The 25818-nt window shown below is 40.8% G+C and overlaps 1 protein-coding gene across 3 annotated transcripts in view; it reads left to right on the forward strand.

Moving 5' to 3' along the window:
• sorcs3a (sortilin related VPS10 domain containing receptor 3a) overlaps positions 1-25391 on the forward strand; it is a 225158-nt gene extending 199767 nt beyond the window's left edge. For all 3 annotated transcript variants that reach the window (XM_008422187.3, XM_008422206.3, XM_081611734.1), the window contains exons 19-27: positions 1192-1378; positions 6473-6606; positions 7497-7620; positions 8053-8165; positions 15423-15554; positions 15644-15743; positions 18391-18496; positions 19220-19380; positions 21085-25391. In XM_008422187.3, the coding sequence (XP_008420409.1) occupies positions 1192-1378; positions 6473-6606; positions 7497-7620; positions 8053-8165; positions 15423-15554; positions 15644-15743; positions 18391-18496; positions 19220-19380; positions 21085-21143 (1116 nt within the window). In that variant the 3' untranslated portion in view covers positions 21144-25391. The remainder of the gene's footprint in view (positions 1-1191; positions 1379-6472; positions 6607-7496; positions 7621-8052; positions 8166-15422; positions 15555-15643; positions 15744-18390; positions 18497-19219; positions 19381-21084) is intronic.
• The last annotated feature ends 427 nt before the right edge of the window (positions 25392-25818 follow it).

Consider the following 25818-nt stretch of genomic DNA (forward strand, 5'->3'; position numbering starts at 1 on the left):
CAGGAGGCAAACGCTCCGACCGATGGAAAAAACAAACATGGGGAAAAAATATTTTCCTTCACAAACACAACTTATTTACAAATCAGCTGCACAGAAAACTCTAAACAAAATGTTTAGAGTTTAACATAAATCAGTGGTTTGAAGATATAAACAGGTGATGATATAGAGATATAATATTCATCTAAATATTGCTGAACAAAATATGAATTGGCCGATTTTTTATCTTTCATGCATTCTTTGAAAAACAAAGGCTTGTTGCTTCGGTGGCCAACATGGACTTGATCAGTGACTCAGTACTTGAGTTGGATTTTTATAAAATACATTGTAAACATTTTGGCCTGAAGCCGATTAGAGAATAATAAAAACATCAAGACAACACAAATATCCTCCACACTAATGAGCTGCGTATCTCAATTTATGGATGTTTTTACATGTCATAACATTAATGTAAAAAGTGTTCTGTTATAAATAGTCTTCGATTTACCGACATGATTCTACCGTTTTCTTTTGAATGTGACGTCAGCGTTCCTAATGAATCTGCAGCTCTGACAGGTTTTCCTGTGTTTTATCATCTTTTGGTTCTAAAGCCGCTTCAATCGAGACGCTGTAGCTTTAAATCGCCTTCCTGTTCCCGATGGATGCAGAGATGCTCAGAGTTCAGTACAGTTCTGTTTCTCCTTAGTTAGATGTTTCGCTTCTGTTTGTTGCTGTTTCTCATGATGATTGACAGAACACATTTGTTTCTGTGCAGAGACTCCCTGAAGGTGACAAAACTGATTTTTCTTCATTTCTGTGTGACAGCGTGACTTTTCTAATTTTGGCCAAAACATAATGCATAGTGAATGATTTATGGTGACATTTTAAAAGATAATCAGTTAAAATACAGAGACAGAAACATTACAACGCTTTTAGAGGCTATATTTCTGAAACCCTTTCAAACATATTTGATGTTATATTAATCAGGTGTTGACTCATTGTGTCTTTATGATGTGTTATACCAGGTAGGTGTTGTATTTTGATCTCAGGTCTTTCCAGAAAAGCAGCATCACATTTGCTATGTTTTATGTGAATTTTTGATTCCAACCAGCTCAAACGAAGTCATGCAAACAGCGATACGTTTAAATCTCTTAAACTTCATGTTTCAGAACCATTCCTTCAGAGTAAAACCGTCTGTGCTCTGCTGTGCTTCAGGGAGACTCTTTGAGGACGAACATCCAGCTGGACTTTGGCGATGGCACAGCGGTGTCCTACTCCAACCTGAGCTGGACGGAGGAGGGAATAAAACACGTCTACAAGTCAGCGGGAATATTCCGAGTCACGGCGCTGGCAGAGAACACGCTGGGCTCCGACACCACTACGCTGTACCTGCACGTCACGTGTGAGTGTTCACAGAAAGCTGAACCCACCATCAGCCCAACATCAACCCACCATTAACCCACCACTGACCCAATATCAACCCAACATCAGCCCAACATCAACCCACCATTAACCCACCACTGACCCAATATCAACCCAATATCAGCCCAACATTAACCCAACATCAACCCAGCATTAACCCAACATCAACCCAGCATCAACCCAACATCAACCCAACATCAACCCAACATCAACCCACTATTAACCCAACATTAACCCAACATTAACCCAACATTAACCCAACATTAACCCAACATTAACCCAACATCAACCCAACATCAGCCCAACATCAACCCACCATTAACCCACCACTGACCCAATATTAACCCAACATCAACCCAACATCAACCCAACATCAACCCAGCATTAACCCAACATTAACCCAACATCAACCCACCATCAGCCCAACATCAACCCAACATCAACCCAACATCAACCCAACATCAACCCAACATCAACCCACTATTAACCCAACATTAACCCAACATCAACCCAGCATTAACCCAACATTAACCCAACATCAGCCCAACATCAACCCACCATTAACCCACCACTGACCCAATATTAACCCAACATCAACCCACTATTAACCCAACATTAACCCAACATCAACCCAGCATTAACCCAACATCAACCCAACATCAGCCCAACATCAACCCACCATTAACCCACCACTGACCCAATATTAACCCAACATCAACCCAACATCAACCCAACATCAACCCACTATTAACCCAACATTAACCCAACATCAACCCAGCATTAACCCAACATCAACCCAACATCAGCCCAACATCAACCCACCATTAACCCACCACTGACCCAATATTAACCCAACATCAACCCAACATCAACCCAACATCAACCCACTATTAACCCAACATTAACCCAACATCAACCCAGCATTAACCCAACATTAACCCAACATCAACCCACCATCAGCCCAACATCAACCCAACATCAACCCAACATCAACCCACTATTAACCCAACATTAACCCAACATTAACCCAACATTAACCCAGCATTAACCCAACATCAACCCACCATCAGCCCAACATCAACCCAACATCAACCCACTATTAACCCAACATTAACCCAACATCAACCCACCATCAGCCCAACATCAACCCAACATCAACCCAACATTAACCCAACATTAACCCAACATCAACCCAACATCAACCCAACATCAACCCACTATTAACCCAGCATTAACCCAACATCAACCCACTATTAACCCAACATTAACCCAACATCAACCCAACATCAACCCAACATCAACCCACTATTAACCCAACATCAACCCAGCATTAACCCAACATTAACCCAACATCAACCCACCATCAGCCCAACATCAACCCAACATCAACCCACCATCAGCCCAACATCAACCCAACATCAACCCACCATCAGCCCAACATCAACCCAACATTAACCCAACATCAACCCAACATCAACCCACTATTAACCCAGCATTAACCCACTATTAACCCAGCATTAACCCAACATTAACCCAACATTAACCCAACATCAACCCACTATTAACCCAGCATTAACCCAACATTAACCCACTATTAACCCAACATCAACTGTGGTTTTATATTTAAAAAATTTGAAAGTTGACAGGAAATTCAATGTTATTGAAAGGCATTATTGGCAACACCTAAACTCAATCTATAGACTAAAAAAAAAAGAAAAACATAATTTGTGGGATGCAAAATTCAAGTATTTATTGTTTTACATTTTCTTGAGTTTTCCCAGAGTCTACAGTTTTATTTAATAACCTTCTGCTTTGCTGATTTGGATTCTTTATTTATCCAAACAAACTCAGGATGGGAAGGACATGATGAGCTTTGGTTTCAAAATGCACAAATTGGAATAACTGACAATAAATTTAGTAAATGGAAACAACTAATTAAAAAAAAACATTAACCAATTTATTGATGTGTCATATTAATTGCATTTCTTATTTAATGGAAACACCAGAATTGTGAAATTGAAGGTTTTAGTCATTAGCAGAATATTTAAAAGGTTTTGCACACATTTGAATTTGAAATGCAGTTATAGGCGGTCTGGTTCGTTTCTATTAACGTTTATCGAGTTGCAGGAACTCACTGAGCGATAAACATGTATATGCGCCAACATCAGTCTCACTATACACTCAACACTGACCTCTTAGAGTGTCGTTTTGCATATTTTTCATTGTTGAAAATTTGAATTTTGTTCTCAATCAACTTACCTGGTAAAGCAAAGGAAAATATGATTTATGTTCTAATCTTTATTTAAATGCATGCAGATTTTTGTCTTCCTGATATTGCACTTATTTATCTTTTATATTAAATCTCAAGTAAATAACTCAGTCACATTTGACCTCCAGCTTCATCATTGTCTTCTCCTCATTGTATTTCATGATGCTTCTGGTGCTACAGTAACTACAGATCAATAACACTCTGTGGATCCAAGCTACAGTCACTGAAGAATAAAGGTGCAGAATGATACAGGAGACTATGGAGGATAAATCAGCAGCTATGCACTCAGATTTTGACAGAAAAGGTCATAACAGAGTTGCGTATGAGATGTTTTTGTGTGGAGGGAAGCAAACTTAGAGGGAGGCCTGCAAGGCCAGCGCAGGTAATGACTTTTATCAGGATCCAGATCTAGAACTATAGCTAATTTAAGGCAGAAGCAGGTTTTCACACACCAGCAAACAAAACAAATTACACAATTGTCATGCTCCGCAGCTCCACTCAGACACAATGAAAAAAAGGATCATTTTAGCACTTGGAGGGAATTATACAAGCGGCTTTCAGTAAGTGTTAAATTGTCTCTTTGTCATGTTATTGTTTCCCAGATTCGTTCAATCCATTCTGATTTAACCTCTGCCGTCCTCGTGGGTCACCGCGCTCCGTATTAATACATTTCTGACAGCCGTAAATTCAGCTAGGTTTTGGTCTCACAAGCGCCTGATACCTTCAGGGAGAAACACCAAAAACTGCAACTGCTTCTCATCTCGACATATTTAATGCCAAATGACTTTCTCATCTTCTCCCGTTTAAACGGAAGAGCAGCGCGAAGATGCACCGAACATCTCGTAGTGGGGATAAAGATTAGTTAAAGAGGATGAGTGTGAGCCAGACGAGCAGCCAGGCCACAGCAACACAGAAACGGTTAGCGGCCGACCCTGCATGCAGCGCGTCGCATCTGTCCACAGCAGGAAAGTTCATCCTGAGATTAGTGGAAAGCAGCTGTGAGCTCCGGTGGCTCCCATCAGGTTCTGCTAGCAGGGAGGTTTGTGGCTTCACCCCAAAGGTATCAAGTCAAAAATACCTGATGATTTTTTTATTTTGGCACTAACAGAATCAACATTGGCTGTGAATTAGTGGGGAGTTTCTGCTGCCACTGTGTTATGCCTGCAGAGTCTTGACAAGCAGGAACTGTGTTGTTTGACAGGTTTAATTTGAGACACCGGGGTGGATCGCTTCAACGGGTTCACACTATTTTATGAGAACAAGCAGCAGTGCTGTCACAAAAACAGGACGAAACTGTCTCTGTTTTACTGGTTTCTACAAACGGTGCTCTGCAGCGCCGGCCTGAACGTCTAAACAGTTTGTGTCCAAGATGTGTGGGGTCTGCAGAGATAACCAGGAAAACATTTCAAAGTGGTTTAACTTGAAAATGATCGTTCACCTGCTGCCTTGAAAATACAAACAAAATCAACAAGAAAATACTTTTGGTTTTAACTTCTTGAAATTGATGAACATCCAGTTGATTTAACAACACCTGGTTCAGCCCAAAGCAGGTCCTGGAGGCCCGGCATGTTCTAGTTCTCTCCCTGGTGGAAGTAACAACCTCCTCAGCATGTCGATGTTCTTCTGGCCTCTGATGAGCCGTCATTCGGTCCAGGTGCGTTAAACCAGGGAGAGAATAAAACATGGAGGTCCTGGCCCTCCAGGACCCACTTTGGGCATCACTGGTCTAGTTGAACAAGGACACATCCTCAGCTGAGCTTCGGCCTCACACAACGCTCCTCCCCCTTTCATTCCCTCTAGACTAGCAGCAGCAGTTAGCAAACACCTGGTGAAGCTCATCATAGGAACGGTTGGAAACGGGATAAAGGAGGAGCATGTTGTGATGCCCCTGAAGGCAGAGTGTCTCTTTAAGAAGCTCCCAAATTCAATGTTTCTGATTAAGAAATCTAAATTTTTTTACTTTATGTTTGATAGATTCAGCATTTTTATTAGAACTGAAGGTGACAACACTGATTGTGCTATAAGATAGAACTATGTGTCTAGAAAACATATAATACAGCCCTCTAAGAAATGTTAGCTCATTGATGAAAAGATAAAATAACTGTTGCGTTCAGCCTGTGAACCCAGCAGCATTGATCAGGATCCCTATGATCAGCTGCATCAGGTAATTCCTTCATTACTGTTTGATGTTGAGTTTCTTCGTAACAAGCAGAGTTTCTAGGAACCCTGAGAAGTCGGTTGACATGAAATAGGTTCCTGTCTAATCATGAAATCACATAAAACATCCCTGAGAATCCTACATCCAGTAAATATTGTAAAAGGTTAGACGGTCCATCCATCACTTCGGGTAAAAGCACCCTGAGTCCTTCTGCGCATGACGTAAGGTTCTCTGGAGTTGATATAATTGCTCTCAAAATGTTTGCATCCATCCATTTCCCTGACTTATTTATCCTGCTCTCAGGATGGAGGCGCAGGGCAGATCATATCCCACAATGCCTCTGACAAGACGAGGTAAAAACAACCCGGACAATCTGACGGCTTTCTCCTACACGTGCTGCAGACTCGCAGTCGCTTTCACGCCTCTGGATTATTTATGGTTTCACCTCAGGTGCACAACTTTGGGCTGAGAAAGAAAAGCAGAAACGGCTACCTGTCAAATCAAAGCGCTGATGATTTGAAGTGTTTAGTCTCCTGGAATAACCTCCACAGCCCCGCGTGTTTGGGATCTGTGATCTCCACTCGGAGCGCCCCGAGTCTGAATGAGGAAGTCGCTCTCACTGCTGCCCTGTTTGTTTTTTCCTCCAGGTCCGGTGGAGCACGTCCAGCTCCTTGCTCCCTTCGTGGTGATCAGAAACAAGGAGGTGAACATCACCGCGGTGGTCCTGCCCAGCCAATCACGCACCGTCACCTACTTCTGGTGGCTTGGCAACAACACAGAGGTGACTCCTCCTCCATGGCAACGCTCAGGCACCGGCTGAGGCTGCATCAAAACAATTAGGCCTAAAAATGCTGATGTTGCATCAGACAAAAAAAAACAAAACATTTTAATGTGTAAATGTGCAATTTTAATAAAAGTACGTTTAACAGATGCTTAAAACGGTTGTTTTCCAGATGTTCTTTAAGACTGATGCATGATTCAGCCACCAATTGTGCAAGTTCTCCCACTTAAAAAGATGAGAGAGGCCTGTAATTTTCATCATAGATGTACCTCAACTATGAGAGACAAAAGGAGAAAAGAAAATCCAGAAAATCACATTTTCTGACATGATTCTTTTTAAGACATGTTCTCATGTTTTCATGCAGTTGAAAAGCCTGCTGTACATTTGTATTCAGCCTCTGTTACCCCTAAATAAAGTTCTGTCTACTGGACTATTTTGTTAAGTGATGAACATTTCTCAAAGCGAACATCTGAACCCGGAGAGAAGATGGACAGTAAAAATCTGCCTAAGCTGAACAAGCAGATAATCAATCAGAGAAGCATCCAGGAGTCTCTGTTTAAACATAGAGCATTTCTATGGCAACTAAAGGCAACATAGTTACTTGATTGTGCTATAAAATGGCACTTTGTGCCTGGAAAATGCATAATATTGCCAGTTCAATTTGTAATCATTTTCACAATTTTGCATTCCCACAAAACAGTCAGATGCACCAATCTGCTTTATTTCTAACATGCTTAAAATACAACATAGCAGCTGATTGAAGAGCTGTAACAAAATAAATAAGAACATTTGTAATGTGACATAATGAAAGATGTTAAAGGGGTTTAAATATTTTTGAAGGCTGCAGGTTTAAAGGAACATGAGTTTGTGTCTTTTCTTTGTCCTTGCAGCCGGTGATAACTCTGGATGGCAGCATCTCATACACCTTCAGGAGTGAAGGAATGACCAGCATCACAGTTCAGGTGGCAGCAGCTAACGCCATCCTGCAGGACACCAAGAGCATCGCGGTCAAAGGTCAGTTCATGTCTGTAGCTCCAGCCAAGAAGGAAGCCGTTCTGCTCAGGTTGGTTTAACGAATAACTGTTTCCAAAGTGAAAGAGCTCACACATTAATGAAATCTGTCACATTTACAACTGAAAATTCCAGAGTTTGTGCCTTAATTTCCTCTGGATAGAAGGGAGTTTCTGTGAAATGCAGCGATTTATTAGCAGCAGACAGATTGGATTGAAACTGGAACATTTTCTAATTATCAGGAAGTTCATTCACTGCACTGGGCCAAAGGGGGGAGTTGGGCTGGGGGGGTGGGGAAGCCTCTTTTTCTCATCAACTGTTAAGTACCTGAAAACTCAACTTGAGCAGAATGACATTTTGGCGCAGCTGTCTGAGAATAATGGGCTCAGATCGCTGTGAACTAATGGCTGATTCTCCCACAACTTTCCTCCACAGAATTCTTCAAATCTCTGCTTTTATCTTTCTCCCCGAACTTGGACGAGTTCAACCCCGACATACCCGAGTGGAGGCAGGATGTGGGCAGAGTAATTAAGAAGGCTCTGCTACAAGTGAGTGATTTTCATTTTGACTTCCCTTCAGTCCGTCTCTGCCTCTCCGATCCGTCCGCTCCGTCTCGGCTTGCTATTTCACAATTATCTCCCAAACCCCCGTTCCTGCCCAATACTCAGCGATGCGACGAGTGAACACCCTCGGGCCACCCTACGATTCATCATCAGACAGGTGTGAAGACGCCTCTGCTTTCCTTCTGTCCCTCGATGGCTTCATGATGACTCCAGTTCCTTAATTTCAAAAGTCTCCGATAAAATTATTCCAGAACTTGAGGCACAGGGGTTTTGGTGGAGACCTAAGAGTAACGATTCCCGACACTGACACACATATTGTCTGTGTGTGTGTGTGTGTTTGTGTGTGTGTGTGTGTGTGTGTGTGTGTGTGTGTGTGTGTGTGTGCGTGTGTGTGTGTGTGTGTGTGTGTGTGTGTGTGTGTGTGTGAGCTCGATTGTAGGAGAGCTTCGTGTGTGTGCGTGTGCGTGTGCGTGTGTGTGTGTGTGTGTGTGTGTGTGTGTGTGTGTGTGTGTGTGTGTGTGTGTGTGTGTGTGTGTGTGTGTGTGTGGGTGGCCTATCATTGTTAAGTGCCACTCATCTCCCCATTCACAGCTCATGAATAGCTGGATGTATTTGATGGTGGTGCTTGAAGGCATCTTAGCAGCAGATTGAGCATTACAGCAGCAGGTGGAGGTGATGAGGTGATGAGGTGATGGAGGGAGGAGGCTGATGATGACAGCAGGAGATCTCATGTGGAAACCTGATACCCCAAAAATCACATCCGAGCTTTTCATCCAGCTCCTTTAATTAGCTTGTAACCGATGCAGAGACCGTTTCTCCGTTCAAACAGAAGGTCTCGCTGCTCAAAACTCATTTGGTTTTTTTGTTATTTTGCTGGAATCTGCTGTTTTTGTTTTGTGGTCATTCATGCTAGTACTTAAATTCGACCACAATCAGATCTACGACCCCAAAGCGCCGCACATGAGCAGAAGAAGGACATTGACGTAAACAGCAGCGCTCTGTTGATGGAGGTAATATGGCGGCGCCATCTGGGGATCGATTTGATTTTCAGCAATGAGAGTCGACAGTTTTGTCACAAAATCACTGCAGAACAAGGGAAGCCAATAAACAGAAAGCATAACTAATAGCGATGGAGTTTGTGGAGCAGGAGTCTGTTTGGATGTGCAGTCAGAACTGAGAGTGGTGGGATTGGGATTGGGATTGGGATGTGATCCACTTCAGAGACACAAACTTCTTTAACCATTTCTGAATTCAGACTTTCAGGCGTTGTTTACGTCCAGATTTCCAGCCTCTGGATTGTTCTGGTGCAGAATAATGACGCTTGTTTAGATTAAATGAGAGCTGATGCAGAGGCGTAACAGGAAGGCGAACATAAAAACATTAGGTTTTTAGAAGCATCACTTTGATGTCCTTTTTTTAATAACAGACCTGAAAAATGTTTTATTACATTAGCTTTATAGAAATTACATTTGACAATTAAGGAGTTCTGAATTACTACTTCACGTACAAAAAAGTGTTTTAACTTTTTTACTGAGAATAAATTGGGACACAGATAAGTCCACAGTGGAAAAGCTGTGCATGCAGGAGTGAACGTCTTGGAGAAATTCCTGCACAATGCGCGCTGTCACATTCTCTCATGTCAAGTCTCCGTCTTTCTGCTCCTGCACATTGCAGTTCCCACCTACACCTGACTAAGTTCAAAGCACAAAGCTTCAGCATCGTGTTTGTCTTTTTACAGGTTTCTCATTATGTTGCAGAAACGTGAATGAGAATTCATTGTGTTTGATACAAACAGCATTACTTTTACTCCGCTGGGTTATTTTTGTCATTTCACAAGCTGCATGCAGAGTTTTGGAGCGACTGTAAGATACAGTAACATATTTTTTTTGATTATGAAACAAAACAAAAAGTTGCACAGAATGGAATAAAAAAAAGTTTTTTATTTTTTAAATTCTCTTCAGATCCTGTATTCAAAATGCTCTGACTGCTGCTGACTTTATTTAAAGTGATGCTGCACCAGTCTGTCGTAGAGAAGAGATCTGAGTCAAACCTGCCCTCATGTCAGGTCATGAGCTTCAGGTAGTGCCTGAAAGAACGAGGCTGCAGATACAAGCAGCTGAAATGAATTTCCTCTGCAGAGTGTCTGGACTCTCCCTGAGACAAAAGGTGATGAGCTCAGCCATCCAAGCTCGTCAGGACGCCTCCCTGGTGACCAGAGGAAGATGTGGGATTCCCCAGGAGAAACTGGCCCAAAGGGCCGGGAAGAGGGAAGTTTGGGCTTCCAAGACCCGAACCCCCAGAATAAATACAAGCTGGTTCTGCTGCCCTTCAGACCAGATCTTTTTCAAACACAAGCCGTTTTCACCAAGACGATCCCAGAAGGAGAACAGGGTACGGCTGAAACCCGGCCTGCTGGGTCCCGACCCATTCAACCCACCCAGTTGGACTCAATCTGAAGCTCATGGCTTTGTGTCCCAATAACATGAATGAAGAGAAATTACAAATGGTAAAGAGTTGAAAGGACATTTTCTGTGAATGTGTTTCAGACTGCAGGAATTCAGAGGTTATTAATAAAAATGCTGAAACTGACGAGTTTTGGTTTCATGTCGGTTTTGAAATAAAAACTGTAAAAATAAACCAAAGAACCAAGTTTTGTCTGTTTTCTGTTTATTTTCTTTTTTCTCACTTGTAGCGCATGCAGTACAAATAACCTCATAGTCCATGTTGCAGTGAAATATTAGAAGAAAGCAGCAGGTGAAAATGGGTTTTATTAGATTACGCTGCTGGCTGAATCGTCGCTTTTGTTTGTTTTTCATCCTCTGACAATATCCTGTCACAGTTTGATATCAGCTCCTCTCTATCTGCTCAGATCTGTTTATATGAGGGCAGCTGACATCAAGTTCATTTCCAGGCAAACATATTGTCCAAGTGTTGACAGGAGGGTTTATTTTTCCTCCATTTTGTTCTGGTTGAGCTCTCCGACTTGCCTGATGGCGCCACGGCACAGTAAACATCATCAAAACCCGGAGAACAGAGAGAAAAACCAAAAATTAAAGGCAGGCTCCATTAAACGGACATGTGGTTCAGCTTAACTCCACTGCTCAGGTCTTTACAGTAAAGATTTTGCTCTCTTCACCTGGGCTCGTTTCAGTACCACCGCTGGTCCTGATCACATTTGAAGTAATAAAGATTTTCATTCCACTCTCCCTGTCTGCAGCTGCCTCCCTCACAATTTCCATCAACATTTCTCACAGCTCAGCCTCACACCGTCTGCAATATTGGCACTCCCCCACATCTTCACTCCAAGGTTAATGCAGCCCATCAGTCTAGTGGAGCCGCTCACTGCTGCAGGCCCAGAGGCTTGGAGGAGCATCCAGCTGATGCAGGTTTATTAAAACTGATCCCATTTAATCCCAACAGCAACACATTTATGAGCAAATATACATGTTAATTTCAATACATTTGAATTTCATTGAAAAGTCCATTTATTTCAGTAATTCAACTCAAATGTTAAACTTTGAAACACAGTGATGTATCATAAACTAGTTTTTAATGCTGTATGGTTTAGGTTTCTCAGGAAAAGTGGACATTATATCAGACGCATAAAAAAATATTTCTAATGCTGACATGTTGCTTTATTAAAACTGTGTGCATGTACATAGAGAAGAGAGAAAAGACCGTCCCTTAACAAGAAGAAACCTCCAGCAGAACCAGAACCTGAGCGGCCGTCTGACCGGAGCAGAGACACAAAACCAGGATCAGTGTCCAGGAAAAGGACAGAGTTAATGGCAGCAGTAGAGGCTGTAGCAGCTTTATCTAGGAGAGAAAAACATTTTAAATCTGAGCCGGTTTTATAAACCCAAAGGATGAAAGAGCAAAAGAGAGTTTGTCATGATAAAAGTTCAGCTGGTAGCTTGACTGGGAGAGAGGTGGATTATACTGGTGTGAACTTCTGTGTTCCCCATGTTTCTGATTCTGCAGCATCTTCATGTTGTTCATCAAACAGACATTTGGGTTTGTTGCTAATTTGCAAATGCTGGTTTTAAGATAATAAACAGTGGACAGATAATCTAGGAGCTCTAAGGAACTTTAAACTCTAGAAAAGTTCAAAGTTTAAAAAAATAACTTCTATTTAATTCCCAAGTAGATTTTGTTCAGACTGCCTCTTTCTTAAAATGTTTCCATATATAAAAGTTAAAGTATTAACTTTGAGTCTGCGTTGTGTTTTTACTTCAGTAGGTAACCTTGTCCTCCATGTGGAACCCGTCTCTCCTTTTTCTCCTCCAGTCTTTGCATCCAGCACTAAATTTGCAGCGCATCAAAACAGGGAGCAGACTGCAGATGAACCCACCATATGTTTAAACTAATGACTGATTGCACCCAGTGTAAACATGGTTCAAGGGCATTGATTTTTTTTTTTCAGGGGCCGTTGCCTCTTTTGTCATTGATTCACTTTATCACTCCCTTCACTACTCCTTTTCTCATGTCGAGACGTGCCTGTGGCTATCATTTGTCCAATACTTTGGTGCTCCAATAGTGATTTCTGGGCCTGGTAATTGATGTACTTTGGCTGTACGGGCACTATTGTCGCCCCGGCCACAGAAACATGGCAGGCTGTAAAATTAAGAATGATTGCCACACAGGTTGTCTGTCCCATTGACTCTGTAAACTTGTTAAATGCTAAGGGCTTCATGAAATGCTGCTCTGGAAACCAATACAGAAAACATTTAGTCTTGATTCTCAACCTTTCGCCTCAGTCCAGAACTGTAATATCCCATGTTGGTCTAAAATAGATGGATGACTGGAATCTAAAACATGTAATTCAAACCTAAATGTATTACTTCATGAAATATAAACAAATATTTTTAAGAAATATAAAAAACTGTGCAAACTTAAGTGTTAAATTTGCACCATATGTATAGATACTAATTAAAACTCATTGAATTATCAATAATTGTTTTTAATGTTCTATAAACTAATATGTGTGTTGATTTGCCTCATTTTAAGGAGGCAAATCAACCAGTACCCTCACTGGAAACCATTATGCTGCCAATGGGATTGTGTGACCCTTCAATATCACTGAATTCAGGTCACTGCCATGGCCGCACGTCTAAAAAAAATAAAACATGTAGCCCAGGTGAAGACTTCCTTTAAAGAACGGATTTGTGTCAGAAACTCTGTCATTTGAGCGCGGCACCCTGATCAGGTGTCATGAGAGTCCAGTGTTGAAAGCTCTTTGCTGCTGGTGATTCTGCTGCCAACTGTTGTTATAACAAAGATCCTGTCAGCTGAGGCATGTGGAGCACAGAGATCACCAACCATCTTCAGGCAACAAGTCCAGACTTCATGTGGCCTCCAGAATAACTCTGGAGCTTCATGGAGCCGTTACAGAAACTAGAGAGAATCATCTGAACTCTTCGTTCTGTTGAATACATAAAACGCTGAGTTACAGAAATTAAATGTTTTTACTGTCATTCCATTGGATCGTCTCTCTTTCCAGATCTAAATCAGATCAAATATTGAAATACTTGACTCTGATTTTATTCGTTAAAACAATTTGTGGTTTCCATATTTGTGAAGTAGTTTTCCCAAAATGCTACTAAAATCTCTGCTCATCTTGTTGCCGTGGACAACATGGTGGATTTTCTCGCCTCTTGAGTCGAATCGATCATCACAGATCTTCTGGGTTTTTTTTATTTTGGGACAAATAATCCTCATTTTCAGTTTCTGGTTTTGGGAATCTGACAGTTTGATCTTATTATAGTGAGTCAAATTGGATACTTCTGTTGGCCTGAAAGACAACATGACTGCTGCGACTGAAATTAATTAGACTGTCATCAGATTTGAATGTGATCTGTTTTCTATGTTTATGTATAAAAACACCCAGTTAAATTTAGTTTATTGGACCGAAAGATGAAAATAGTTCACATTCCTCGGATGCTTGGAAACGGTTTCAGTCACACTTCAGGGATGTTTTCCAGTTTCCTTGAATTTCTTCCTAAAGGAGAAGAAATTCTGTATTATAATTTATTTAGACTGTATCTGTTTTTTATGTCTGTTATTCGCCATCAGTAAGTAAACTACTAAATTGTTCTTCACATTAGAGTTAAAAGTTTGATGTTTTTGTTTTCCTAAACTCAGAAACTTGTCCTAAACCAAACATAATCATTTCCTGTCATTTAGTATAATCATCATTTATGGTGACACTTAAAGAGAGTTACAACCTCATGTGGCCAAACAAGTATTGTACATAATATATTCACAAAGTAGATGTACTTGTAAAAGATGCTAATGGCATTAATTCTTACCAGATGTTAATAACACATGTAGTCTCCACATTCAGTGAAAGAAAATATTAGTTATGTGTTATAAAATGGGATGAAATGGAAAAAAATGAGTTTTTCCTGAAATGTTTCTAACACTTTGTACTTTGTGATTCACCATCTTTCGTGCATCATTAGAAATATATTAATTATTGCATCACTTTGGGTTAAAAAACTTATTGAAAGATAATCGACATCCAGTAATTATCCAACAGGAGGCTCGATCTGTTTTTTTAGTTCAATATACACTGCTCAAAAAAATAAAGGGAACACTTAAACAACACAATATAACTCCAAGTAAATCAAACTTCTGTGAAATCAAACTGTCCACTTAGGAAGCAACACTGGTTGACAACGGGGACCCTCGTCGGGTCAATCAGTGTTGCTTCCTAAGTGGACAGTTTGATTTCACAGAAGTTTGATTTATATTGTGTTGTTTAAGTGTTCCCTTTATTTTTTTGAGCAGTATATTTATAAACTATGCAGATCTCAGTCCTACCCAGAACTTTGTTCTAATTCAACCTTTGAGTGGTAAAAATATAAACTATTGGCTTCTGATTTTCTGATTAAATATTCTTTGATTTGCTTGTATTATTGGTACCGTGTCCATCTCATGTTATTTAGTTTATTTCAGTTCAGAAAGCACTTTTTAATCCCCAATGAAAAATACTAATGGAAATTTAATCTGTTTGAATGGATCAGTGTCATCAAGTGAAATCCTGTTTGCTTTCTGATGACTGTGCTGCTCGTGGTTGAGTGCGCTGCCCCCTGTGGAACTGCACGGTATTGGCCCAATGGGTCGATCAGTGTTGGCCTGACTGACACGTTGTTGTCTGTTATGGATTCTTTTATCTGCCCCCCTATAATTTTTTGTAATGATCTTACAGGCCTTGTGATAAAATTCTTCTACGTCCACCAGGTGTCAGACTTCCCAGAGGATCAGCTCTTGGTCGCCGTTTTTCCAGGACTTCCAACAGCTGCAGAACTTTTCCTGCTACCCAACAAGAACCAGTCTGAGGGCAAGAAGAGGAGTGAGGAAGAGCTAGAGAAGGTTGGCATAATCTACCGTTTTAGAAATGAATGGAAACCAATCAGATTTAGGCTTCAGGGTGTAAATGTCTTCTCTCCTCCACCCAACAGGCGTCCAGCGTCATCGTAAGCGCACTGAACCAAAACCTTGTGGAGTTTGAGCTGAAGCCTGGCGTCAGAGTCATCGTCTACAACACACAGCTAACGCTGGGTGAGGAAGGTTTCCTCTTCCTGCTTCCTATCCCGTCATTAAGCTGTCAGCAGTAATGTTGTCCTCTGACAGGCGTTAATTCATTTTAGCAATTTCTGTTGTGGGAGTGTGGAGAAAACCGAATGGTAATAACCGTGTTTTGACAACAAGAAATTTTTCTTTGGTCTGCCAATTAAAATTCCTTTCAGTCGGCTTCCATCGGAAAGGCGCGGGAACACAGGGGAGCGTGGGAGGGGCCGGGTTTTGAGTGGAGCTCCTTGAGACGAGGGATCTTTTATGCCTGCCATCAAAAGCTGAACATCTGTTCCATTTCTTATGCAGCCATCCAACCACAAAATGAGTGTTACACTGAGTATAATTATGTTGATTATTTAGTCCTTGAGAAGGAACAGTGTACAATTTGAGGGCAGAGATGGAATTAGGGATTGAGAAGTTGTTAACTGCTTGGAAGGAGAAAGCTGGTTGACAGTTTTGGCCCTTGAGTTCAGTTTGTGTGATTCATGGAGACAAAGAGACTTTAAACGGCGCGGCTGGAATAGAAAGCTCTACTTTTTATTGACCTAAAGCCTGGTGGTCCTCTGAGTCTCCTGGCCCTTTCTACTAGACAAACACACATTGTATTCTTTGCCTGGCTGGTTTTATTAGCCACACTATTTCTGACTCTGTAGCTCAAAGTGCACAGCTTTAACAGCCAGATACTCCTGCAGTGTGCTGCAACTCTAATGACATTGGTGCTGTACCCAGCTGGATCCTTCTTTATATTTCACCTCCCAAGAAAAGGTCTGAAAAGCCTTCAAGCGGCGCGACAAAGGTCGCCAGCACGCGCACTTCCATCTCCGAGTCGCGGGTCTCAGGAGAACTCTGGAAGCCGTGGAAATGGCGTTATTTCCCCCTGAATGACGGAGGAGGCAAACGTTCCTGCAGACATAGAAACAATGAGAGGAATTTAATGAGGGCGCCTTGTGAGATAAACCATGCACAGTGATATTAATATTCTAAAGTGCAAATGGGCTCCTGTATGAAATAACTGTGCAGGAAAGCATTTCAAATCCAGCTGAAAAGTGTGAATTTCCTGCTGTTGTCACCTGCTCAGAAACAATTTCATGCTGCTACACCTTCAGATGTTCCAGATATTAAAATAAATCCTAGCGACTTAATGGCTTATTGCCATGCAAATTAGCTGAGGACACATGCGAAGAGGGAATGTTTTAAGGAAAACCTTTCATGCAATTAAGTTACATCATTAAAGAGCAGTAAACAGAGAAGAAGAAATGCTTCTGTGCTCTGTTTTTTCTTTAAAGCACCACCACCTTTCTCGCTGGACACTGTGTTAGATTCCATTTAATTGTTTATTACCGTCTGGATAAGCCCAAAAATCCCTCTGAAAAATCATCAGGCAAACAAAAAGTCATTAAATTCACAGCCATATGTCTTGGGTGGATTCCCACCAACAATGTTTAGTCTGCTGTAATCAAACTCCAGTGTGTTTGTGTAGACAGTCCGCTTTGTTTGGGGCGGCGTCCATGTTTAATGAACTCTGATGCCGACCAAAACGGCACTTAAAACCCTCGATCTCAGCTTGTGGAACTGAAGTCTGAAGGTGCAGCTTGAATGCATGTGAACACCAAGCGAACCAGAGTCTGTCGGCTATGGCAGGAAACTACAAGCTGTGAAAACAACCTTAGATGCTTAAACTGTTGTTTTTCTGCATCAGTTCAGTTGCAAAGGTTTACCTGTAAAATGAAAAGTCAGATGCAGACATGGAGTCACTCCAAACGTAGCCTGGCTCTGGTTTTACATCAGACCTCTACAGGAGTTTTCTTTCACTTCACACACAAATACTGAACAATGAAGGGCGATGAGAGGAAGAGCTGAATATTTCAGAACCAATATCATTTTTATGTCCTATTTAAGCCTGTATGGAAAGATCCATGATGAACCAATCACACAGAACACAGGAAACGGAGGAGATTATTTATTTTCCTAATCTGAGCAGAAACAGTAAAATGAGTGATGGAGAACCTGAACTGCATGGGTGGACCAGAAGTTTACATCCTTTAATTAAATAATGAATTTCATATTAGTTTTTGTCAGCTAATGATGTATTTCTATCTGTTCCTCCTCTGGGTTAATTATGTCATTTAAACAAGAAATAATTGTTTGCAGTTTGTCTTCACTCTGCATTTTCTGTAATCCACATTTTATCCAAGATCCTCAAGTTAAATACAGACATTTTCCCAAATCTTTTAAACTTATCCTGAACTTAAAGGCGCCAACATGAAACTTATTCCATGAAAATGATCCCAATATAATTATTACAGAACACACATAGTTCTGGAGCAGGTTTGCATTTTTATTATTTTATTCTTTATTTGGATCTTTTCTTTAAACCCATTATTATTATTATTATTATTATTATTATTATTATTATTATTGTTATTATTATTATTATTATTATTGTTATTATTATTATTGTTATTATTATTATTATTATTGTTATTATTATTATTATCATTATTATTATTATTATTGTTGTTGTTGTTGTGACCACATGTAGGTCTTAGATTTGTGATATCAGGTCAGTGTGAGCATGAGGTGAGATGAAGATGACTCCTCTTCCTCAGCTCGTCCCTGTCTGTGTCCACAGCGCCGCTGGTGGACTCCAGTCCCAGACACAGCAGCTCTGCGATGCTCATGCTCCTCTCGGTGGTGTTCCTGGGCCTCGCCGTCTTCCTCATCTACAAGTTTAAGAGGTTCATCCACTTTCTGCTGCAGGGTCACATCCAGCTCCGACATGCGACTCTTCCTCTGTTCTCCGTTACTGATGGGAGCAGATTAACACGGCCTGTTCCAATCAGCTGCAGTCAGATTTGATGCTTTGAGTCTGAAAGCTTCAGTCAAACGCTGCCTTTACTTTTTTACTGGTTAATGCATCAGGCTTGCTCTGCAATCAGCCATAAAATTGCAGAAAAAGTATCTCTTAAGTGGTTTGATATGCAGAGTTTGTGCTTTTATTTGCTGAATAAATTATTTCGTCCTCAAAGTGATTATTTTGAAAACTCAGTGGGAATGTGAAAACACTGGAATCCATTAATTATGGATCTGTAATTTCTCCTGTCAGTCAGAGGAAAGACATTTTTTAGGGAATCATACAGTCGACAAACCAGAACAATTAATAACTGGAATGAAGAGTAATTAGAAATAAATTGGATAGAGTTTGAATAAAACGATATTAGATGAGAATTATGCAGAGTTCCAATGTTGCTGTTATTTTCATATAAATAAGTTGCAGAAATGTAATTACATTGAAGATGATTTTAACCTTGGAATGCAAATATTTGCTTTGGCAGACAAAGTCGCACTCTTTGAAATGAGCTTGTGCACAAACAGATGATTGGGTGTCACAGTAATCACTTCAGATGCAACAGAAACGGCTCTGTGGCCGACTGACTGAGTCTTCCCTCTCTAATCCGTAGAAAAATACCTTGGATCAACATATACGCTGAGGTGAACCAGGAGAAGGAGCAGGAGATGATTGGCTCGGTCGGTCAGGCCGACGGCACGCCGAAAATCACTCTGAGCGAGTTCACAGCGTCCAAAGAGCTCATGGAGAAGGAACTGGATGCCCGGGTCAAGAGTAAGTCAAAGTCACCGTTTGTCTGGAGAAGCTGCTGCTTCCAGCTGCCAGTCTGCAGGGCGGATGTGATTCAGCTCAGTCAACACAGACATGAAGCATCTCCTCTCACCAGTTTTATTCATTCAGAGAAAAAGGCTTAAAAATAAGCATATAGTTTAATGTAAACATTTGCTTGAAACTGGGTTATAAATGATTTGGGTTTTAGTGAAATTGTATCACATCAGTGAGATACGACCTTATGACCTGACACTTGAAGAAAGTGGTTATTCTTAGACATTGGTGGGCACTAATGCCAGCTGATGGGTTAGATTAATGTTTAACCTAAACATTAATCATAAACATTAGCTCCACTAATGCTAAAGCACCATATTTACAGGATATTTAGTGGAAACTGATGCTGTTTTTAAAAGCTAAAGTCGTTTAATTATAAATGTCTCTGGAAGATTGATAAACTAACACCTGTAAGATATTCTGGGGTAAAAAGGGAAAACATTTAACTACTGGATTCATTCTTATCAGTCGACAAATAAAACTACAACACAGATGCTGAACTTTATTCAACTGAAAGTTTACAAAAAAGTAAATTAGAGAGTAAAGTCAGCAAAGAGTCTAAAGAGAAATAAAGTCTACTGGAGGCAGTGAGCTCACCACTGGTGGGAAATGTCAGGCAGTCAGTGGGAATCTTACTTCCCAGTTGATGCTTAAAGCAGGAAATTTGGGGATTTGAGGAAGTTTGCTGGGTGACTGGATCAGAGCAAAATGCAGCTCCTGTCAGGTTTCCTTGGTCTGGATGGTCAGCGGCTGCTAAAGGGCAGGAAGAGAGGTGAAAGGCCAACGGAGTCAGGAATACGAGAACAAAGACCCGTGTTGTTTGGTCCAACAAATGAGGTTCTGAGGCTCAAACTGGTGAAGAAGATCATACTGGTTTAGATGGGAAGAGGTCAGAACACAAAACTCATCCCAGTTTGTTGCTCAGGAGCTGCACAGCTGCAGACCAGTCAGTGACCGGTCCTGGTAAAGAACCATCAATGGGTCCGTGATCAGAACTGGACCTCGGGGTGATGGAGGACGGTGGTCCAGTCTGCAGGGATGAATCCGCTTTAGCATTTCTGTTTGGTTGTAAAAGACATTTTGTTACTTTTCACTGTTTTGCAGATTCGTTTTTAAAGCAAAAGGACAAATCATGAAATCTTTTATTAAATTCCATCAGGATTCAGATAATTTTAAACATTTTTTCTCACGACTGAAATAACCTGATGAGGACATCAGACCTCAGAAAACCCTGACAGTTTTATTGGGCTTCTGGAGTCATAAATCAATGCACTATTAATAATAATTCCTTGATGTAGTTTTGTTTTATGTTTCTGAACAAATCTGTTCAGTTGTCAAAATACGACTCTTTAGATTCACAACCAGCTGTTATAAACACCACTCTCTGTTTTCTTTAGTTAGCAGCAAAAGACTGGAAACAATTAATGAAGTGTGTGATTATTTGAGAACCTTTTCTATAGTTATTACACTCAGTGGGCATTTTTTGTCCCTATGTCATTTACACCCACAGAACCTTGTGATTAGCATTGAATTACGAGGCATTAATGCCAAAATAGCCATTTGTTCTGGAAAAGTGAAAGTCACAGTTGTGAAGTGACAGAAGTGAACAAAGTGTCGGTTCTTTGTCTGATTGATTCTGTGTTTTCTGCTCAGGAGGAGTCGGAAACGCCTGCGAGAACACAAGGGAGATCCCAAACTGTACCAGCGTGTAGAAGCTGCGGTTTGTGTTCAGAGCGAGTGTCACAGTGTCCGGGCTTCTTCTCTATTTCTGTTTTGTAATTCTAAACACAACTGATGTTAATAGTTTTTCTAAAAGGCCTCATTTATACAGACTTGCATGGATGTCTCGTTGGGCAACATCCAATGCAGCGATGGGATCTCTGCTACGACGACGAGACTTTTGGGTTTCCGTGGATGTAAACGCTCCATTCATTTGCTGAGGGAATTATCTTTTGTGGATGAGTTCTGTACATTTCCTGAGATGTTTGCTTTGAAAATCATTTCTGCCTAAATGTAGACTATATTGTCAGAGTCTTCAATCAAACAGGGAATATTACTGAAATGTATAGTATTATCTTTTGTTCTGTTCCATGTAAATATCCTTTCTACATGCTCGTAGTCTTATGGCGGCGGCGTGAGATCTGACGGCCGTCTGTTTTTGAAGGTGTGTTTAAAACGTCAGACATCGCTCACGGAGAAACATTTTGCTTTGCTGACGTCCTTGACTTGTGCATGTTCCTACTGAGGACACGGTTTCTGTGTTGTAGATAAGCAAGTGTTGTAAATAGTTCTTTTCTAAACATTCGTCTAAGCCCAGTCGGTTCTGGCCAGGTTCTGTTCTGCCGTCATCCTCTTCAGTTGCTGTTGAAACGGGTCGATCTGCTAATGTTCAGCTGCCGTTACCAGATTTACTCTGCAAGCAAAACATGGCGGATCAACATGAGGAGGATTGTGTATAATATATTTATATTTTCAGTAGAAATATACTCGAGATAACCAGACATTTTAACTAGATGAGTGTCCTTGAACCAAACATTAAAAGCTTCTGGCATCATTGCCTCCATTTTGATTGTCCTGCTTTGTGGGGACCAGGTCTGCAGTTCACAGCATTTTAGAGCAACTTTGGAAAAAATGGTGACATTTTCATAATGTACAGAAAATACTTTGTTCTAACTCAAAAGATAATGAAAAAGTCCTGACCCAGATTGTCAAACATTTAACAGACGGACAAAAACAACGTGTTTTGATGAAGCTTTATGATCCGTATGAGAGGAAAAACTGAGGGTGGCAAAACAGCAATGAAGACAAAATGTTGAGATTAAAGTTTCTATATAAAGATTAAAGCCAACACTAACAATGCTTTATGTAAAGGAGCTCATAAAATATAATCAGGATTTAATAACAGATACATTCTCTCTGATGTGGTCAGTTGTTCTATTGATTTTGTTGATGTTTTGTGTAAAACACTAAAATCTGTCCTCCCTAAAACAATCAGTTATGTGAACGTGAAGTAACAAAACTGTTTTTCCTGTTTGTTTCCTCTTTTTTTATCAAATTCTTCCTGCAACAAAACATTTTAGCTCTGATTTTTGTGCCACTTGTGACATTATTGACCCAAATACACTTAAACCAGAATTAGACATTTTTTCTTTTTGAATGCACCTTAAGAAACTCTGCATTTTTGTGAAATCTTTCAGTGGACATTTACACGGTGAACCTCCGTCTACTCAGGGTTCAGATTTTTCACTGGAACCTAAATCCAGAGGAGTTACGTAAGACGAGCCAGTTGGTAGATTTTTTTGAAGAGCATATATAAATAATGGGCAGAGCCCCAAAGGAAGACTGGATGTTAGCTTCTGCATTAGTGCAGGACCGTTTCTGCTGCATATTAATGCATGTTTGGTGTCTGAACTATTAGAACATCAGCTGTGGTACCAAACCCTCTCTGGTACCAGGGATCCACTGAACCTCATCACCCAGGTTTCTGCTTTGTTTTTTTACGGTGTGTTTAGGGCACCCTTAAAAAACTGAGCCATGTGACGGCTCCAGCTGTGTTTTTGTTTTTAGTGGGAGGTCAGAAGATTTAAATCATTTCAGAACCAGATTCAGATCAAGTCACTTTTATTTCCTGATTGCAGAGGGTGTACTTTTTTTTCCTTAGCTAAACTCTGCCAGGTTTCTTTACCAAAAAATGACCCGACAGTCTAGGACAGCAGAGCAGTTGATGTATTAATGCAGCTGAACCTGCTAATACAATTTGAAATAAGGCAGAGTTTCTCCCTTCGTGTTGCACTGTGACTATAATGAGAGAAAGCTGGACGGCTAAGCCGAAGATCCCAGCATGCACTGCTTCCCCACAAGCTCATGTAAACATCTAGAAGAGAAGAGAGTCCTCAGCATCAGACACACATGCAGTAACCGAACAGAGGACTGATGCTTGTTACTGCATACAGAACTGAACCAAGGTTATTTCCAGCTTTATTGAATTCACATCGTGTCAGAGCTGAGGATTGTTTGGATACTTTTTTATTGCAGCTTTCATTTGATCCGACTTCTTTCATCCATATGAGATCAGGAGAAAAGCACACAAAAGGAAACTTTGGGAAACAGGAAGTAAAGTTAGTGTGGATGATGGTGAACAGCCACGAGTGCAAAGACTTCTGGGATAATTTATGATGCTAATGTGTTGAACTGCAGCATTTAATGAAGGTATGGTTGTGTAAACACAGGGTTGTCCAGGCTGTGTTTGGCCAATGCTGCAACACCATGAACAGGAGACGCCTGTTACAAGTGGCATCTGTTCAATGTTGTTGTTTAAGTTGTGCAGCGTTAAATAAACTCTGGATGTGCAGTAAAACCTGGAACCTGGGACTCTTGGAAAAGTTTGTAACTTTTCATGTTGGTGTCGGATGTGGGATCAACTAAATGTTGGTGAAGATGGAGAATCTGAACAAACCACTGACCTGGTCATTTTTCATTTGGAAGCAGGCGTAACGGTCCCACAAGTCGCTGCTACTCCCTCTTGCCACCATTCATTTTCTCTAAAGGCTGGTCAATTTGTCAAAGGTTTTTGGATAAAAACTTTATTAAATATAGTTTTCCATTCAAATTGGTGGAAATGAAACAACATCCTTAAGGATTTAGAAGCAAATGAACCAGCTGGTGGTTAGAGAGCATTTCTCTGAAACCGAGGAAAACTGAATGTTCCAGACATTGTTTGGAAAACAGCATAACTCCTTTAAAACTGATTGTAAAGAAGAGAAATACAAAGTGCCGAAAATGAATCTAAAATGGTTTAAAATGGAAGAAAAGGAAGAAACCAGACCAACTGGGAGAAAACTCAACCAATGATCAGTTCAGCTGTGCGAGTACTTTAAAAATGAAAAGATCCTTTTGTGAAGGATCAGCACAGGTGTGACGGTATGAGGATGTTTCTCCTGCCATGATGTTATTTATCACACACCAGAGGTCAGGAAAGCCCTGGAGTCATTATTTTTTTTAGTCTAGTGGCCTTTATTTGAAAGTAGTAGTTTGGGGGGAGACATGCGGCAAATGTCACCAGGCCAGGAATCGAGCCTGTGACCTCTGGCATGAGGACCAAGGCCTCAATACATGGGTTGTGCTTTGCCCCTGTGCCACCCCAGGCCTGGAGTCCTTTGACTTGGAAAGGCGCCATACAGCTACTGTTGCTGTTGTAACAAGACAATAAGACAAACTGCAGTCCAGTGTGTTGGTCCAGACTAATCCCTGGACCTTAACTCAGTGGAGAACTGGTGACATCCAGTGAGGTGAAACCAGGCCATGCAGTCAGTTTTTAACAGTCTGATCATCCTGGGCTCAGACGCCCATCACAGGTACCAGCGTTTCACCATTTAAAGTCACAGTAATTGATTCACAAGAAAGTTAAACCTTCAAAAACTTTACAGTTTATACAGCAGAAGTTCCATGTTTGTAAGGAAACTGCAAATTTTTTAAACGCTTAATATTTTTTTGTCTCAGTTTGGGTAGAAAAAAAACCAAACTGGGTCATTTTTTCTCTGCAGCAGGATGTGAAACATTCCCAGTGCCGGTGAGGGTACGGAAATAAATCTGTTCTAAGAGTTTTGATCTTTACTTTTGAGCTTGAACAGAATCGTACATTAAGAATGTCACCAGTGAAAATATCTCATAACTTTTATCACTGGAAATTTCCCCCATCTAACAACCTAAATGCCCCTTTATGCTGTGAACGACTGATCCCCAGACGCGGCAAATGGTACCTTAAGCGATTTGTTGCAATTGTGTTTTGTTTTTTTTTCCAGGAGGCGAAAGCATTGTAATGTTCTTCAGTGCACAAAAAAAGCTATGATGCATGCATCATCAGTAACGTCCTGTTCCATCCTTATTTTAATATTTCTACGGTAAGGAAACTGTCATTTTGAAATTGTTTCAAATAAATGTATTTTTGTACATCAGCTGGATCCTGGTGTGTGGTCTCTGTTCTGTGTTGAAAGGACGACATTGCTGAGGTGAGACCCGTTTCCCGGTGGACCGAGTGGAACAGAACCAGTACAAGGAGAGCCTGGAAAAGCAACATCATCTAATTATAGATAAAAACACGATGCACAGAGTCAAAGATTCAGACAGCTTTAAGAAAATGGAAAATCGTTCTGCATCACAGAACCGAAACTAAAATTAGAGACATAATTGAAGCGTTTGATAGTTTGGCTGGTTCTATTTTCATTTAAAGGTTCTGTTCGGTTCAGGCGAAGTCGTCTCAGATGTGTTTTATCAAAATGACTGGACGGCCTTAATGACGGATATCATCTCATCTTCAAACCTGCAGAAACCATCAAAGCATCTTCATTATTTAAACCATCTAAAATAACTAAAAAAGGCTATTTTTGG

The sequence above is a fragment of the Poecilia reticulata genome, chromosome 1 (genome assembly GCF_904066995.2).
Source record: "Poecilia reticulata chromosome 1, P_reticulata-male-v2, whole genome shotgun sequence".
NCBI classification, from domain to species: Eukaryota; Metazoa; Chordata; class Actinopteri; order Cyprinodontiformes; family Poeciliidae; genus Poecilia; species Poecilia reticulata.